Source organism: Trachinotus anak, unplaced genomic scaffold, assembly GCF_046630095.1.
Source record: "Trachinotus anak isolate AG129_WGS33_773 ecotype Australia unplaced genomic scaffold, CSIRO_AGI_Tana_v1 ptg000028l, whole genome shotgun sequence".
Taxonomy (NCBI): domain Eukaryota; kingdom Metazoa; phylum Chordata; class Actinopteri; order Carangiformes; family Carangidae; genus Trachinotus; species Trachinotus anak.
The window spans coordinates 14,298,223-14,317,593 of NW_027273879.1; the positions used below are offsets into that span (position 1 = coordinate 14,298,223).

At 41.8% G+C, this 19,371-nt stretch overlaps 1 protein-coding gene across 3 annotated transcripts in view; it reads right to left on the minus strand.

Annotated features, from left to right (window-relative positions):
* The window catches only part of palm2akap2 (PALM2 and AKAP2 fusion), an 81,862-nt gene that overhangs the window by 12,702 nt on the left and 49,789 nt on the right, over nucleotides 1-19,371 (minus strand). For all 3 annotated transcript variants that reach the window (XM_071466897.1, XM_071466898.1, XM_071466899.1), the window contains one exon: nucleotides 18,874-18,959. In XM_071466897.1, coding sequence (XP_071322998.1) covers nucleotides 18,874-18,959 — 86 coding nt within the window. The remainder of the gene's footprint in view (nucleotides 1-18,873; nucleotides 18,960-19,371) is intronic.

Below are 19,371 nucleotides of genomic sequence, written 5' to 3' on the forward strand. Positions count from 1 at the left end.
GCTCACTGTTCAGCTAAAACACACACAGCCATAAGGATGATGTGTCCGCTTTTTACCCACTCAAGACACACTGCTTTTTAATGATATTCACAGAAGTTTCTACTGATGTCAAGTACCCAGATGAGGGCTTTCTGCACAATCAAAGGCAGATTGCAGCTCAGGACTCCTGCTGAAGCCTCTCTCTCCCTCTTTTTTTCCTTCCTCTCTTGCTTCCTCTCTCCTCTCTGGGATTGTTCAAGTTAAGGAACAGTGGTCAGTGAAGTCACATGGTGGCTTATAACACCCTGACTCCCCTTAAGAAAACCTGCTCTTGTCTCTCACATACTAAAGCAACACACTCCTCAACACATCTGCAATGCTGTCTCCTCCTCCTTCCTAGCCTCATGTGTCCTTTATCTACTGAGAAGAAAAAAAAAGATATTCTCTGAGGGTATTTAGTGACCCATCTGCCTCAGTCACATGCAGATTCCTCAGTTTATTGTCTCTCATGAAGTAAAATCTTATATATAGATTAGAATAAACACATTCTCTAACAGGAATACCCCACTAATGTCCAATTCAAGTCTACTGAAGTTAATCTATACAGTTTTCATATAAAACATTCAATTATTTTCTTTCTTGTAACATTTTGATCTGTATAAGCTTCATTAAAGTTCCTCTATTTGTTGTTTGAGCATGAGAGGTGCCGCGTTGCAGGCTATATTTGCAATGTGTTTGGGTTAAACAACAAAAAACAGGGTATTTCACCATGGCTACAGAGAAAATAAAAGAAGTCCTGAATACTGAAAACCACATAACAGACATACCAATTAACAAGACTAGTCAAGAGTCTGTGCAGCAGCGCAGCTTTTCTTATTTTGAGTCATAATCACACTGTTAGCCACAAGCTACTTTATGATCTTTTAATTTTAGCCAAAGTAATTCTTTGTTTAACCACGTTATGAGTGAGATAGAGAAAGATAACAGGAACCCTTTTCTCCTTCTTTCATCTCCAGTTTCTTTGTCTTCTTCTCACTCTCCCTCACTCTGCCCGTCAACAGGTCCAATGATTTTACACCCAGTTAATGATATTACTGACCATGTGAGGGCTTCTACTTACACACTCACACACACACACACACACAAGGTTTTCTGTCTTTGTTAAATTTGACCTGTTGTGTGTACTGCATGTGTGTGTGTGCACGTGCAGGAATGTGTGAGTGTCAGACTGTGTGTGTGTGTCCAGCAGGCAGGACAGTACAGAGGGGGAGGATATCCTGTTACTGCCTGAGGAAAACAGTACTACAGTACAGGAATGTTTCATATGCAATGCTATTCTGCTCTACAGACACACACACACACACACACACACACACATACTAATGGAGTGTGTGCATGCTTGTAGCTGTGCAGTGGTACATGCAAGTGTAACTGAGTTCTTTCAAGTGTGTGTATTTGTATAGCAGGTGTGTATTAAAGTGTGTGTTTCTGTCTCTCATTGAGGTGAACTGGCATTCCAGGCATAACTCGCTGTCCTCAAGGCCTGGACTTTAATACTTGTGATGAGGGACACTGTGCACCCTGCTTGGCCAGCTAAAAGAGCAAAGTGTGTGTGTGTGTGTGTGTGTGTATAAGAGTGTGTTTGTCAGCGTGTGGAAGCGTGGAAAGAAATCATGTAACTAGCAAAAAGGCAAACACACCCCATAATGTGTTTGAATGTCTGTAAAATCAGAATGTGCCATGACCCTTGAACCAGCAGTGAAGCCTCCATTAGCATGTACAAATACATAAATGTCTGTGTAACATTTACATGACAATGAGATATAGTGTTAATAGTCATAGCAGCCCAACCCTCACCACCTTGATGTGTGAGCTGTGACTCTGAGTTTTTTCCAAAAAAGGAAGAAAATTTGAGGAAAGTCTTACTTCCCAGTCCTGTCTAGCTTACAGAGCTATGCTAGAGTTAGGACCTTAGTGTAGAAATTGCTTTAAAGTTGGCTAGAGTTTGGTTGAAGGAGTCAGATCAAAGTAAATATTATGCTGGTTTCGGTGAAGATTAAATCATTTTATGGTTGAGATTTGGATTTAAAGCTAAGATTAGAAGTAGGATTAGGTGTCTTATAGTAATTGTAATACAAATGTTTGAGTTTATGATTTATAATATAGTTAGGATTATTCTTAGAGTCTGTAGAGTAGTAGTCTTATTATGTACTGTACTAGTTTTAGTTTTCTTTTTCAAATCCATTTTCAAATCCTTAACCAAAAAGGAAAATTGTCCTTCTGCATGTCCCCGGGTGTACAAGAGAACTTATGTATGTAAGTGGGAGTGTTGAGGTTTATATCATAAGGTGCAGGAATCAAGAAATTCAATGGAAATTCATCAGAACTACTGTAATAAAAATGTGAGTCTATCTGAGTCAGATAACTATTAAAGTCTTATGTTCTAACTGCTGTCTCATTCTCCGCCCGTCTCCATTCCCATCACATCTGGAAATGCTTATGCTCTGACTGTCATGCACAAACATCACAAACACACACACACACACACACCCACACACGCATAAACATACACACATTAAACAAACACCCTCGGCCACATGCCAGAGACGCTGGGGGATTTGTAAGCTAGGATACATTTACCAGAATGAGCGTACACCCAAATACTTCCTGACTGGAAATGAACAATCTTCATGTCTGACTGGCTCCATCTTTCAGTTTCTCTGTCACTCTCACTCACAAACACATGTACCATGCCTTTAATATCACGTCATACTCTTCTGTTAGAGTGCAGACTGTGGTCGGACCACATGGTGAATGTAAAAACGAAAGCCTGATGATATAGGTCCACAAACACACGTACATACACACTCACACACTAAGCTCCTGTGTAACCCAGTGCCGTGTTCCCGGCTCTGTTTCCTGGCTAAATATGATCCTGTATAGTAACTGGAGCCTGCTGCTGCTTTAGCCTGGTGTTCTCATGTCCCAACAGCCTGGATTGTGAACCCAGGCCAAACAGTGCTATCCCATACCTATTCATGATTTCAGTCAGTCTCCTCTCAAGATAGTGTGGATGAATAGCAGCGATTTTATGCCACTGATAAACTGAATAAGTGACTAAATCGACACACAGTGGGTAACTAGTTGGCTGTGTCAGCAGATAGGCAGGTGGGCTGACAGAGGGGGCTAACAGCTGGAATCAACAGAGAAATCAGTTGTATCTTCAGGCCAAAGTACGCAGTTCAACATTATGTTGCAACATCTGGACAAACAGAGCACCACGGTCTCAACTTTGACATCAATACTTAATCTAATACAATCAAAATACGATGATAGAAACTAATCTGGGTGTTGAATTGGTTGCACAACACATCTGGTGAAAAGTATTTTACAAACATGTCCAGAAACATTTGCAGTGGTACTAAAGCCATAACATTTTATCTGTTGTAAGTTGTTGTACACCACTTTTTGCCACAAAAATATATTAAAAAGCAGAACAAAACTGTTGTACAACTCCACAGGGTTAGTACTCACCTGTTGCTCTTGTAAGTACTGGTAGATTAGTCTATTTTAGTGACACCAGTAAATCCATGGTGTCATTTTCAAAAGCTGGCCTCCTTCAGTTTTGTAATATTACAATAATTTCTACCCTACGCATATATGTTTTCTTTTCATAAGCTGTATCCGTTTTCCCATTTAGCTTTGCCTCAGTCCAGCTTTGGTCCGTCCTGTTCCAGATAGTGGGAGTGCCGGAGTTTCCTCTAGCCAAGCCTTTTCCTCCTCTTCTTCTCCTCCTTTTCCTCCCCTCCCATCTCTTTCCTCTCCTCCACAAAGCCTCTCCTTTCTCAGTAACATTCCTGCCGGCTGCTCAGTAAGCTGTGATGTCATGGGCTAAGCGTGTGTCTGTGTATGCGTGTGTGTGTGTTTCTCCAGATGCCCTCACCCACAAAGACCCCTTCTGTGCAGGCTCTCCTATACACACACACCAAAAACATCCACCCTGTGGCTCCCCGCTCCTCCCTTCCTGTGCATGACCAAGCCCTCTCTTTCTCCGCTCCACACGTATGTCGCTCGCCCCATTTCCCTTTAACCCACAGCCCATCTCAAAACTGAGGAGGCTGAGGGTAGGAGGCAGGCAGAGAGGCGAAGATGAAGAGATGATGACTGAAGAAAGGAGAGGAGGTGATAAGAGAGTAATGGTCTTCTCTTCTGTCATCACTACTACAGGACTCATATGAAGGTTAGGCTGATACACTGGTTCTATTCACCTTTTAATAAAACATAAATGAAATGAAACCTTTGGCCTCGTCCTGCCTTAAAGCTTCTAAAGCCTCAAAGTATTTTATTATTAGTTCTTTTGGAGGAGACAAGTTGGTTTTAGTGTTGTTTCAGAGGCTTGTCCTCCTTGACAAAAATAAAACTTAAGGAAAGGCTTAACCCCCACTTTTTTTACATCCTCGGTCACACTAAGGCTACTGCGTGTGTGCGTGTTGGGTCACGGGATCAGGCAGGTGGAAACCAGAGCTGACCTGAGTCATGGTTCACTTTCTCTGCTTGCAAACACTAAATCGAGACGCAATGGAAGTGGAAACACTTTCCTCGAATTTACAAGACCAATTAGCGATATTGTGTTGAACGGTGCTAAATGATGGAGGACGGTGCCACAAGCCAGGTGCCGATGTCAGACTGCATTTCAGAAATTAAGGCTATAAAGACTAATTTTTTTTCAAAGCCAAATAAGCAAATGACAGAGCAGTTCTACAGCAGTATTTGACAGGATGATATATAAGTTCTTCTCTGGGCATTAGTTTTGCTCTAATTATCTACTTTCCTCCTCTCTACTGTGAAAACTTGGTCTGGCGTAGATGACAAGACACTGACCTAGATGTCGAACACATGGAGGGAATTTGTCACACACTGCTCACAGAAAGCACCAGCACTGTTAATGAATGTCTTCTTTGAATATGAGGGAACTTCTTTTTCAAAACTGTGCAAAGAAATAAAAGTCCTTGAGTTAAACAGATTTTGTGGGTGGGAAATTGATAATGACCTGTATGAATCATCAGTCTTTTAACTAAAAGACCTCCTCCGATAAAAATCAAGTTTTTATCCTTGTTAACATGTCCATATGGTGTTTTTTATATAAGTCTTATCATGAGTCTATACAACTCTATGACTGCATATTTCGTCCTTGGAACTGCAGTGAACCAATGACAGTCTCATAAAAACAGATTCAGACAGATGGGGAGCCATTCATCATACAACCTAAGACACAAATCCTGTCAACTTGAAGGGATGGGGGCGGGCATAATACCTTTTCAGTACAGAGAGCGAGAGTATGTATTAACACAACCCCTTACACTGTGTCAGCCACTGCCAGTTACAAGCTAATAAACAACATAAACTGATATGTCTGCTGATTTTGGTGCACAACAGACTCCTCAAATGAGTCTGGGTCTGTCTGAGGCTGAAACATGTGGCTGACCATCTTGATACGCGAAGAAGTAACTGTAGATGTGCTTCCAGCCCCAGTTTTCCTTTTTTTTCACTTTTTATGTGAGGAAACCATATTAAACACAATATTAATCGTGGCAGTATTTTTACACAGTTTAAAACATGTCTGTAGAAGAGCTTTACGGTGAACTTTTATGCTAATGTCATTTTGTTCCTGACATAACTAAATGACATCGTGGTAGTATTTTGAGAGGGGCGGGATTGTCCAGAGGTCAGAGAGGTCATCCTTCTTTGTAGCTGCAAAGGAAGCTACGTGCACCCACTATTAGCTGTGCCTCCTGTCTCAGTGCAACAGACGGTAGCTGTCCCTCCTCATCTAACTGTCAATTTCTCTAGATCATTGACTACAATTCAGAAAAAACACCCAAAACAAAACAACAAAATTGAATGTGAGCTGTGCCACACAAGCCAAACGTTAATCTCCCTGTCCCAGTCAATTGTCCCTGTTTGAAATGACAAATTACAAGTTCTTAGTGAGTTCCCAGGATGGAAATAACTCTGAGCCATATGATGAAGAGAAGTCGGTCACAGAAAATTGGGACAGTAACCCAATTATTGCATATGCACTGCACTGTTCATTCCCCGGATGGTAGGTAACACACAAGGAGACTTGTGATGGTCATTATACCAGTGCTGGTAATTTACTGAGGTAACGACTATAGAGTCCAGCAATGGACAAAGAGTAAACAATGAAAAGACATATTGTTGGGGAAAGAGAGTTGCAGACTGAGGGAGGCAGCAGGAGTATACACGTGACTGCTTATTCATGTGCATGTGTCAATGTGTGAATATGTACAAGTGGGTCAACATTATTGAGCCAATAAACTGCAGTGCCCAGAGCAGTCTTATGTCATGGAAGTTGATCATGATTGATCAGAAACACAGCGAATGACACACTTAAGCATGGCAGCATGCCAGAAAGCCAACAGTGTTCAACCACAATATACACATGATGCACATGCAGGCGATTAGAGTAAGTACGTTTGATAAATAGTGTACGAAACCAAGTTGTTCGCACCAGTATGACCAGAAAAAACTAAAAAAACATAAATGTACTCTTTTAGTAATTAGGTCATGTCCTGAGTGGCTCCGGGGTATACAGTTTGTGTCTCCATCTGTGTGTGTGATTGTGTCAATTTAAATCTGTGATTTTGCACAGTATGGAGAAGGCATCACTAGTAAAACACACATGTTTACGGTCACAGGGACTGTATTTCATTGGTGTCTCGTGTTCATTATTTGACATTATTTTATGGATCCCAGTGATGGAAAAGGGAGTACCTGAAATATTCTGCTGCACCAGATGCCACCCTGAAAGCTTTGAAGAGTCTAAAAATATGAGAAAAGAAATTTTGTGACATCAGCTTTCAAACTAAATCTCATCTTAGACCACACAGACTACTACGCCTGTAGGTTGCGGTTGGATAACTATGCAATGCACTTGCTTATGTTAATCACAGATGGCAGACATAAGCTGCTCACCATCCTGAAGCTACTGTACGTCCACACTACTATGTTTTCGTTGTAAAATGCATTTCTTTTCCCACGTTTCCTCCTGCCATCCACACTACTCCAGAGTTTTCGAACCCCAAAAACTAAGTGTTTTGGAAACACTGCTGGCCCGGCTTCAGTTTGAAAACTCCAGGGCTGCGTTATAGTCTGGATGGGCATACATGGAGACCTTTGGAAACGATGACCCAGACACCAGTGGTCGCTCCCTGATTTGATGTTATCAGCTCAACAGCAAGTGGGGAAAGTAACATGAATGACAAATTACAAGCGTTACTGACCTTATTGTCTTTTCTAGCAGCTGTTGTGCAGTTAAATTCAGCATTTTAACGCTACAAGTGCCTTTGCTGCACCTTGTGCGACTTATCAACTGCAGAGTAGTGAATGGTTGTGTATGTATGCATTTTCAGGTGTGTTAGTCCGGACAGAGATCGTTTTTGTATTAAAATGCTGTTTTAAAATGAAAACATAGTAGTGTGGACATCACCTAAAGGAAACCATGGATGTAGCCATATTCTGGTGATAAGAGAGTTTTGAACACACCACACATACGGAGAAGGAGAATAGCGTCAAACATCTATTGCACAGTGTAACTGATACAATGTCTGTCTCCAGCAAACTCAACTATAGACAATATGTGGGTTTTTTCCAGGCTATAAAAACCTATAAAACCCCTTTCACATAAAAGCTGCCGACTGCTGAGTCCAACAGAGCTTTCAGTGAAGGGTGACGCCCTCTTCAATTCTTCAGTCTCATTTTCCCTCGTTTCAAAAAACACTTGCTGGATGATGACGATAGTGATATCAAAAATAAAAGTGAACACTTTTTAAGAAATTAAAACAGATGATGCTGCAAAGTAAAGGAAGCAACTGATTGGATAAAAGCCTATCACAAGTCACAGGTCATCTAAACAGGAAACCAGGAAGCTGCGCTAACTTGTATCCACGGAAATGGCCCTCAACACAGGAAATACACCAAAAACTGGAGACCACCTGCGCAAGAACACACACAAAAACACAGAGAGCTTGCAGCGTGCTGCAAAGTTCACTGGGGTTAACATTTTGCAGAATAAACAGTCTGAAATACAATAACCAGATTAGCTCAGTTAATACAAACAGGCTTAATATACAGTTTTCACATTTAAATTTAAATATTTAAGTCCTGGCTTAATCTAAGGGGTGGTTAGCTGTTAGTAGCGTTAAAACAATAACCACAAACCAACACAGGGACTTCTGGGGAGTTAACTGTTCACAGCCGAGCTGAGCAGAATCAATAAAGCAATGTCCATCCTAGTGTGTCTATTGTGCATCTCCACCCTGCTCCAACCTCACAAGCACAGTGACAGCATATTGCAGCACAAAACAGGAATACTGAAGGCAATTTTCACCTACCCATTGCCAGAGAGCTTGAAACAGCAACCAGACTGAAATCATGTCAAGGTGCCTTTTGAGGTCTGAGTGCTTCAGAGGAATTCACTGCATGTCTGGACTCATGGCAGCTATTTGTGTCCCTGTCGAAGTCTCTCATGACACCACTCACACCCAACCCAGACCCCCTAAGACCCCTTCATGGAACAACAACAAAAGGCCCAACTAGCGCTTCAGTGAGACTCTCCAGGGTGAATACTAATGCTACACACACACACACACACACACACACACACACACAGATGGAGGGCTCTTCTAAACCAGAAAGGTCTGTAGTCAGAGAGTGTGACCACTTGTGTACACAGGCTCTTCAAGCACAGCACAGAGAGCCAGATTAACACTCCCAGCACAAGTGCAGGACTAACTGGGACAAAACACAGACAAGCAGTAACACTGAACAACCATCCACTATTACTTATGTCTTGAGCTGAAAAGGCTGTATTGCTTTTTTAAACTGGAGCCTAGCTCTGCGTGTGCAATAATATTTCATACTGTGAAAGTAAAACAAACCGTACTTTGCTGGGCTGGCTGCCCAGTGAAATGGTGCACTGTGTGTGTATTATGTGACAGTTAATGTACAGTGAGTCTGTCACTGTTGCAAAATAAGCTCTGTTAAAGACCCTTTTTGCAAAGTAGAGGTCATCCTGATCACCTGCCTTATTTGGCAATAATGCCAGTTTTCTGTGAATTATACTAACTATACACAGCTATGTAGCAAAGGCATCAATCATGTGACACAAATTATTGATTAAAAATAATCATATCAGAGGTAATTTTCAGACTTCTGCCAGCAGGAACCCAAGAACAGCTACAGTATAAAGTCATGAAGTGTTAGTTAATTTGATTAGCATCCAATCAACAAAATGGACCAGAAATTTTTAATTGAGGAGTAATATGGTTAGATATTAGAGAGGCCTGCAGAGCTGTGACTATTTAACACAGCCAAATACATATCATTTCACAGGATATCCTGTCACATATCGCTATATGAAAGCCTATAAAGGATCATGGGTACATTTTAATCTTCAATTTACGTGGCCACTCTTTCCGTCATGTTATTTATGATTTTCCAGTTACAGCAGGAATAAGATGTCACCATCAAAACTTTTCCAGAAATTCCCGACCCATTGCCAATAATTTTTTTTTATTATTTTTTTGTCCCTTTTCCTTCCTTTCCTCAGCCCCCAACCCCCCTCACGTTATGTAACAGTCCAGCTCTCTCCTGCTGTTAATCTAACAGGACACAGTACATGCTGTCAGCTATCATTCCATTTGTTTCATATCATATCAGACACACAAACACAAATGCAATGACGACAACCATTTCAGTACACCACCCTGCAAGTCCTCTCCAGTTCATCTGCTGTTAAGACTTTGGAACCTTTAAATCGAAAACATGTCTGTTGCTAAAACTCTTTCAGTGATTGATTTGTGCAGAAAATAAGTTAAGGACAGACAAATCACTTCACTAGAGGTGGAGGGGACACATGGATGACTGAGTCTCCGCATTTCAGGGACGTGGCAGTGTGTGTTTGTGTGTGAAGAAAAAGCCACTGAGCATATAATTCTAATCCTTTCCCAGCATGAATCAGACGATTTTGTCCCACAGGACTCACACTGCAGAGACCACACACTGAGGCTAACCGGCTAACGGGCTACGGGTTCTGAATAAAATGAAGATGTGTGGTCAGAGAAACTAATGTAAAACTTTCTTTAATTTGGTGGAATAAACACTGAAGCTCTTCTGAGTAACTTTGTATCCAACTGCAACTAATGATCATTTTCATGAATCATCTGATTGTTTTCTCCATAATCTGACTGAGTGTTTGGTTTGTAAATATCTTGAAAATGCTGAGAAATGTCGTCACAAGTGCTCTAAACAATTATCGAAATAGTTTCCACTGCTCTAGGTGCGCAACAGTACAACCAGACCGATCCTGTCTGCACACACACTCACTTATGTTGGCCGCCCGAGCCAGGAAAGTTTGTGTGTGTGTGTGTTTCTTTATGGGGTCAGATCAGGTCAGTGTGTGTCTGTCAGAAAACGTAGATGCAGCCACGAGGTGCAACGTGGATAATGATTTTGATAGCGCATTTTATGATTGACGTTCACGCGTTTTTTTTTTCCATCAGGGATCAAAGTTATAAATGAGACACATACTTTGATCTGCACGGAGTGACAGTGTTCTCAAAGATGGGCGAATATGTTTGATGTGTGTCATCCTTTGGCAAACACTTTGTGTCCACATTTTTTGCACATTTTTTTTCTGTCCTTGGGTACAATCCCATGTTTATTTTTGGGATATCCAAAGTCATCCCACAGTGCTTTTTTAAATTTTATTTTTTGAGGAATGGAGATAAATTGTCTCACTTTTCTCTGCCATTTTCTCCACTAAGTGTGTTACAGAGTCTGACGGGCAGTCAAAGAGGATAGGAGATGTGCAAGAGCACATCCTGGTAATAAGCAAATGTAGATGGTATGATAACGATCAATTTTCATACCATGTTATACCATGAAATACCTATTATACATATATCATACCTTACATTTAACTCAGATGACCAGTGCAACGTTAGCATGGCCTTAAATGCTCTGTTTGACTCAAAGAGTGGAGACAGATTAGATTATTTTAACGCTCACTGGGATAACTGCTCGCTATGTTTAGAAAGCCAAAACACACACATGCAGGCTAGGTAGTTAGCTGGCTGGTTGTCACTACATGTTGCTACGTGAGTACCATCATTTGTCAACTAGAGCATGCATAGATTCTATACCAGAGCAAACACACTTCATGGCTCTAAAATATTCTGTTAAACATAAAGAAACAATCAAAACTATGCAACTAAAATGACTGACAACACTGCTACTGTGGTGAACTTATCAGGAGTTGCGTCTGACCTTATTATCCATCACCAGCTCCCTCTTCTTTTGCACGAGTTGATTGATCATGTAACAGATTGCAACTTGCACTGTTTCTACAAATAGCATCCCGTCAGTACGTTTTGATGCTGCTGCCTGGCTAAAGCTGACCCAGCCTCAGCAGCATGAAAAACACTGACTACACTAAAGATCTACAGCTTCAGCTTATATCCAACCATCAGAACACTGTTGTCCTAAGAGAGTGAACCTCTTCCCAGTGATAGCTTATGGCATTAACTAGCTCTGCTCTGCCTCACACTGCGAGGAGCAGTGTGCTAATCACCTGTCTATTTCCGGAAACTAGCTCATTAGCCTGCAGTATTTAGACAGAGGAAGGAGGCTTCACACAGGAAGAAAACAGCCCTCAACAGCAAACATGTCTGAGCCTGACGATTATAGCATTTCCCATTTATCTCAGCATTTATACCACAGAGTTGCTGTTTGTGTACATGTTATCCCCGCATAAATAAAATGCCTCAACTGGTTCACTTCCAGTAAATCCCCCAAGTGCATATCAACAAATGTTTACAAAGCATATAACAAAGATTAATTTTATCCTGCCAGTGAACTTCAACACTTCACCTCTAAAGGCCTTGAGCTAAACCCAAAATTCAAGTCCTAACCTTTAGCTAACCTTAAAGGAAAACTCCCCTCAAACTCCTGCTGCACAGTCTGCCACGGTCAGTGCATTCCAGGAGTGATTTCATGATGAAGTGTTCTTATTTACTTTCACTCCAGCTGCCTTATCTATGTCTGATTCAGTTACCAACTCCCCAAACAGCCTTTAAGCAACCTGCAGGAATATCCCAGAACAACTGCCATCATGACTGCAGCAGGTGCTAGAGACAGTAGAGTTTTTAACAGTGGAAAAAAGAGAATTGTGCACTATAGAGATCTGCATTACTGCCTGAAAATCTGTCTGCCCCATCCTAAAGGGAACAGAAGGCACATGTACTCCTTAAAGTTTCCTTGAGGCAGTGGAAACTAAAAGTGGATAAAAATGATATAGATCATGTCCTCTTTGATGGTTGTGAGTCATTCCCCACAGTGACGGACACAAACCAGACGGCTGAACCTCAAGCATACATAAAAATCCGAACCCTACAATAGAGAAATTACATCACTTCCGAAAAAGGCTCTGACTTTGAGGGTCCACAGCTCGGCTCTCACCAGTTTAAGAAAACACACAGACGACGGGACCACAAGCCCCCCTCGCACATTCTGCAACACCTAAAAGCTCAAATGGCATGCTGACATTCCTGTCTGAAGCTGGAATGTGATAAAGAGACTTCTGCAGTTTTTCACCCTCAAAACAGGGCACTGTGCTGTGAGATGAGGCCCTGACATTAGAGGTCACACTCGCTGCTGACTTCCCCCGAACCACAGAAAAAGTCTCTGCTTTAGTTTCTGGTTTATTGTGTATTCTGTCATGAAAAAAAAAAAAAAAATGAATGCAATTCACCTCAATTCAGCTCCTGTCAGGAATGTATGAGCCAATTTACACTGTTTTGAAAGTCAGTTCTGTTCGAAGGCAGTTTTTTTTTGTTTTTTTTAAATTATGTCCCGTTCCCTGTATTTTTATTGTCTATGTGTGCATGTTTGCTGTAAACACAGTATTTGTGCAAGCAGGTGGTTTGTGCTTGGCTTTGTGTTAAATGAATGACTTCTGTTGCACAGTACAACAATAGTCGGTGGATGTTATGGACAATAGTGGGTGGCAGAGCTTGTGTAATGGTGGCCATCACATGGCTGGACTGTATTGTTGCATTTCCTGCATCCCTCCAGTTCTCTTCCTCTCTGGAACACAAATACTAACAGTGGACAAAATACTTTTCTATGATGGAATGTAAAAAAAAAAAAAAAAGCTTAATTCAAACATTTTTTTCTTTGTCATTTTCAAAGTGATATGGCAGTAACATGCTCTGGTTTCTTTGTATTATTATGGACTGGGTGGAGACAAGGGTCAGTTGACATTGATCTTGACCTTAACTATACCAAAAACCAAACCTAATTCCAGACCTCTGAATCCATGCCAGCATCTCTGATTTTATCAAATAGTTTGGTTTGGCTTACAACTTGCAGAAACAACTGAGCCAAGGATGGATAAGAATGAGGAAGTCATCTTCTTGTGCCATTACAAACAAAGCTTGGCATGGGTGAGGCTGAGGAAACTCAGTACAGTGGCATATTTCTTTGAATGACATTGGCTGGACAAAATAATTCCAACTCCTAAACAGAAAACAGCTATCACAAACACATCCCTGGACTGAATAATGGAGTGAAAATGAAATGGAAGTTCAGTCTTATTATCACGCCATAACAAAACCTGTGCCAAAACCATCTCCAACCTGATACTGAATCACAGCACTTACACCCCAGCTGTAGTTAAATCTATCACTGTGCATTTTTTTCTTATTACATAATGATTGGTTCCAGTTCGACAGATCCAAAGCAAAAGTGCCTTCATTTTTTCGAGTATGCTCTTTTCTGACTGTGTCAAGGTGACCTCTTTTTACTGTATGATCAAAGACGTTATGAGAAATAAGCCAGAAACACACAGACACCACTGTGTCCCCTTCATCTCTTTGGACTGTCATCCACTCCCAGGGGCCATACAAAAATAGCCACAAAGTGTCATTCACACCCCAAAGAACTACTTATAATTCCAGCTACTTCAGACATGCACAAACATGAAGAGGCTTTGTTTAAATAAATCATTTTCAAGGCTCAGTCTAATAGCTGGCCTGCGGGGTGCTCACATGATTTCCAACAGGCAACAAACACCCAAGCCACATGTTTTCTTTTCTATTCATGTTCACCGCTCACTGTCAGCTGACAACACACACATAAGTGACAGCATATTGTACATCATCCACCAAAAGATATCAAAACTGAGTATTAGCAATGTTGGTGAACAGCAGTGATTTGACTGTAAGGCTTGGGACTTCATCAGTAACACAAGGTGGAATATCGCTCTCTTCCTGGAAGTCAGCCAGTGGAGGCCCATCGACAGATCAGCCATTCAAAGGCCATCGGCCGGTTAATGTCAACAACACTTCGAGCCGTGTGAGGCTGAACAGGCTTCCTACTAGCATCCTCCTCCTCCCTCCCTCCTTCCCTCCCTCACGTTTTCCTCACTCGCCTGACATTCATTGTCCAAGCTACCCCCAACAAACACACACACACACACACACACACCTGCACCACCCTTTATTTCTCCTGCACCCACAGTCTCTTGTCATCACTTCGGTTTCTCAGATCCCGTTCCTCCTTCGGTTCCTTATTCTCATTTCGACCTCCTGTGTACTCTTGGCTCAGCTCAGCAGCTTTAGCATCATCAACCACACAGTTGTTATGTAACCTGTGATTATACGCTTTGTGTGTATATCTGTGTGTGTGTGTGTGTGTGTGTGTGTGTGTGTGTTTGTGTGTGCTTTCTGGGAAAAGGGAGTGGTTTGGAGGAAGAAGACATCAATGATAACTTTGTTGTTCCTGTCAGTGTTCTCACACTATACGCTGCTGAGAGGGCGGGAATGGAAAATGTACTTCCACCAGACACACACACACACACACACACACACACACAGTAGAAACACACAGAAACCTTCAGCTACACTAATAGGCACTGACTGTCTCAATGGGACATTCAGTATGTGGCAGGTACCTCCTGTCATCGACCATCCAATCAAATTAGAGAGCTGGCTGTGATTTTTCTGTCCCCGGGCCTAGCAGGGGCATTGGCAAACAGTCTGTCTGAATTGGCAGTTTGCTTCTTCGCTTCGTTATTTCCAGAATCATCTGGCATTTTCAAATGGTGACCACACAAAACAGTGAGCAGGGCTGATGAGCTATTCTCAACAGAGAGCGGGCCATAAAGACAGACTAAAACCACCACCATGACTTTGTTTACCCCTCAGTTATGAATCTTATAGTTCAAATCTAATCAGGATCTCATCAGTGGATTCTTTCACCCTAATTAGGTTTATTGCATGAAGTGGATAAATCTTCCTTGAATTGCTCATTCTGTAATGAAAAGATGTAAATGAAAACGTATCTGAAGCTGTCTTTTTTGGACTGTTTTAATGTCGCCTCTTGCTCTTTGCTTCCTCTTGCCAGGTGGCTGTGTTTGCCTGCCTTATGGGCACTGCAGTGTGAACTAGGGATGCAAAATAAATTAAAGTTGTCCAAGACTAACTAGAAATTAACGCTGCAAGAATGCGAGAAATACTCACTTTCTTTGGAGCCTTCATTAGGTCTTCTGTATTGGACTGGTCAGCTGAACTCAAGCGAAACGTCAGTAAGTCTTCAATTAAGTAAAATCAATGAGCCTGATTAAAGCTCATGGGAAAACAAGGCAAGTTGTTTTTTTTTCCAGCAGCCTCTGACAACAGCTTTAAGATGATTTCTTATCAAAAAACAGTATTTGATGAGGATATTTATAACTGTATAAGTGTCCACAGTGGACTGAAGTGAAAGGTGATCAGGTTTAACCTCTGATTAAGATACTCCGTCTTAATTAAAAAACACCTCTGATGTGTTTATCCAGTGTCGAGAGGACAATACACATCCAGCAGCAAATTACATCCAGCATGGCAATGTCCATCCCTAGATGAACATGAACACTGTTAAACTCTACTATCAAAAAAAAAAAAAATTCAAGTTGCTTGGCAACAGCTACAAGCAAATGAAAAGATCGAAAATTCAACACATGAAAATCTGGAGCAAACAAATGAAGTCTTGCTTCAGGTGGTTTGCTCTGAACATGTGCCAGCTCTCTCCTCTGTTTGATCAGCTGCTACTCTGTGACGAGGAAGCACATTTCTGACGCCCTCCGCCTTTTTCAAGTTCATATACATACGGCTCACACTCAAAATGCTCAGTGCGCTGCCTCTTGACCATGGGCTGAAGTTTTATTGAAGGTTTTTACAAGCAGCAGCGTGTTAACTGTATGTTGAAGAAACACTATCACAGCTTACTGGTCATTTTAAATGTGTGCTGGATAACGAGCCGTTATGATAACCAAAATAGGGCTAACTAGACTGGACAGGATCAATGGGCGTGAACAGCATGAATCCAGTGAAGTAATTATTTTGATGAGGGATATGGAGAGAAGGAGCAACACCAAGACTGTGTCTCTGGCTCTGCCGAGCTATTCGATACGTGGATGATGAAAACCAGGTTAAGGTCATTGCTATATCTAGGTTAAAGTGATGCAGAGGAGGAGGAGCACAGAGGCAGAGAGACAGGGAGAGAGTCGGGACTACTGCAGCAAGCAGTCTGGTCCACTGACCTCCTTTGGACTCCCCTCTCTCTCTCTCTCTCTCTCCCTCTCTCTCTCTCTCTCTCAGGACAGGAGGGTGCAGTATCCTGTGTCCCCCCCCCCCCCCCCAATTCAAAACCAATCAGTGTAATTACAGGCTCTGTTTCTATCAGAACCACAACACATCCACGCAGAGAGAAACAAGCACACACACTTAGCTAACAGCACAGTGAGTATGCAAATAAAGTCCAGTGGACCCACACACACACACACACACACACACACACACACACACCCTCCTCCACCTGAACTACACTTTCACTGAAAATACCAGTTTTCTTTCCTGTTTACCTTCAGTTAAAATACATTTCTGTCAGGTTCTCAGTATCAGTAATTATGATTCAGTCTACCTGTGAGGAAAGATCAAGCTCCTTTACTACCGACTATTTAACAGCTCATAACATTTAGTTTTTAACCGACCTGCTGGCCGCTACTTCTTTTTCTTCTTTTCCCCTTTGTCTTCTTCTTCTTCTTCTTCTTCTTCTTCAAAAAAAGAAGCTGCCGCACCACCGGCCGGCGGGACGTTACATGAAGCAAACGGAGGAGAGAAACTGCGGAACGGACGCTGCTGAGGTGACGCCGCCGACGGCAGCCTCTGACTGGGATGACATTGAGCTCCCTTTACCGCCAGCTTTTCCAACCGGCGGTTCCCTCCTCCTCCTCCTCCTCCTCCTCTTCCTCTCTCTCTCCCTCTCTCTCTCTCTTTTTCTCTAGGCACGCGCTCTGAATAATGCAGGGGTCCTTTCTGTCCCGGAGACAATCAGAGGGTCAGGTTACAGCCCTGCTGCCTTTCATTCATTTATTCAGCTGCACAACAATCTGACTGGAGCCCCCCCCCCCCTTCCTCCCCCCACCCCCTTTACCCCCACCGGGCCGGGTTCTGAACCCCTCCTCTCTGCCTCCCCACCTCCAGCTTCAGCACCCATCCCCACCCCGCTTGAAATGTGCTCAGGTGGCGTTTTCAGAGAAACAAAAGCGGAACAGTCCAGAACAGACGGGGGTGGTAAGGTAGGCTGCATTGTGCTCAAGTGCAATTCAAGGTTTTCTTAAGGCTACTTCATAAAAAAAAAAAATCCTAAACTGATATATGAAAAATAGAAGAAAGTACCATCAGGGGATAATACAGGCATCATAAAGCTGAAACTAACTACACTGAATGACCAGATATAACTCCCTTACAATATTATAATACTGTATCAAACTGATACCATAGTTGATTCAAATGTCTAGCTACAGTAAGATCACTGTCAATGTACTATTTAGTACCACAGACTTATTATATTAAGTATGGTGACAGAACTGCAGATAAAAATGCCAAAAAGTGCTGTAAGGTCATATTAAATTTACTGAGTATCATAAATACACAATGGGTGCCTATAAAAAATATTATAGAAACACTGTTATGGGAAATCTCAATGTAGAACAACTATGCACCTGTAGAGAGGAAACAATGCGACTGAATGCATTCCAGACATAGACAGTCTACATGGAAACACATACAGTTCACTGTGCCTGAAATCCAGATGGAAAAAAACAAACAAAACATTGTCTCACTTAAAGTAAACACATTTTCAACCTAAGCTCTTTCCTACCTCAAGGATAAAACCACCGTCAGATGTACTCATGTGGAATTCAAGGAATTCTTTTGGGATTTAGTTTCCTGGCTTGTTCACTTTCCCTCAACCTGCCTCGTCTGCATGAGTAAACACATTTTTTCAAACGATCGGTCTGAGTGTTCTGTGCTGGGTGGAGATGTAAACAGCAATAGCAACATTAAAGCAAAAACACGTAAGCTATCACATTTATCCAGTTCAGAGGAACTCCCTGTCCTAAATGGTTCGCATGCTCTCCGGAGTGTGGTTGTCTTGTTCTTCCCATGACCTTACACACACACAAGCACACACACACACACACCATTATCAGTGAGTGGAATCCCAAAAAAAAGATGATGGAAATTGTCGCTTGGAAGTCTGTACTCTCCTGTAAAAGGTGAACAGATCCCCTCTTATAAGTGCATCATGAAAGGCTTCCTGGCAGACAGCGCCCTGGTGCAGTCCTTTACTCTTTTCATGTCCAAACTAGCTTTCTGACAAACACGACGTGAAGAATGTCTTGTAGAAACTCTTGCCCTTTGAAATTTTGGATTAGTGATTGCACACCTAGATCTACCTAAAAACACAGTCACACAGATACACTCTACTCACCATGGCAGTGTGAGGATGTCTGGTCGGAACGGGAGCTTGATAGCCATTAGCTGTTGTCATGGTAACCTCTGGCGTTTGGCTGTAGCCTGTGATAAAGCAAAAATGCGAGTTATCATTCCCGCTGTCATCTTATTTAATCATCATTGTCATTCATATTGGTTTGTACCTGTGGGTGAACCTTGCATTTTCCAGTGCACAGCCTTTGTTCATGAACATGTGAATGTGCTGTTGTTGTGAAGTAAAGAAATATAGTGTTTTTATTAAATAAGAAAAATATGCCCACTCTGGCTTTGCCTTTTTTTTTTTTTTTTTTTTGGCTTATCTAGTTTTAAAATGAGTTTATAGCCCCCAACAGATGGAATATGTATCCTGAAATTGAATAGAAAACATGAAAATCCATTTGTCTTCCATGTGCAAATCTGACACTGTGAATAGCTAAAGATGCAAACATGCATCTGACCTGTAAATACAACCTGTACATATAATAGTTTAGGCTGA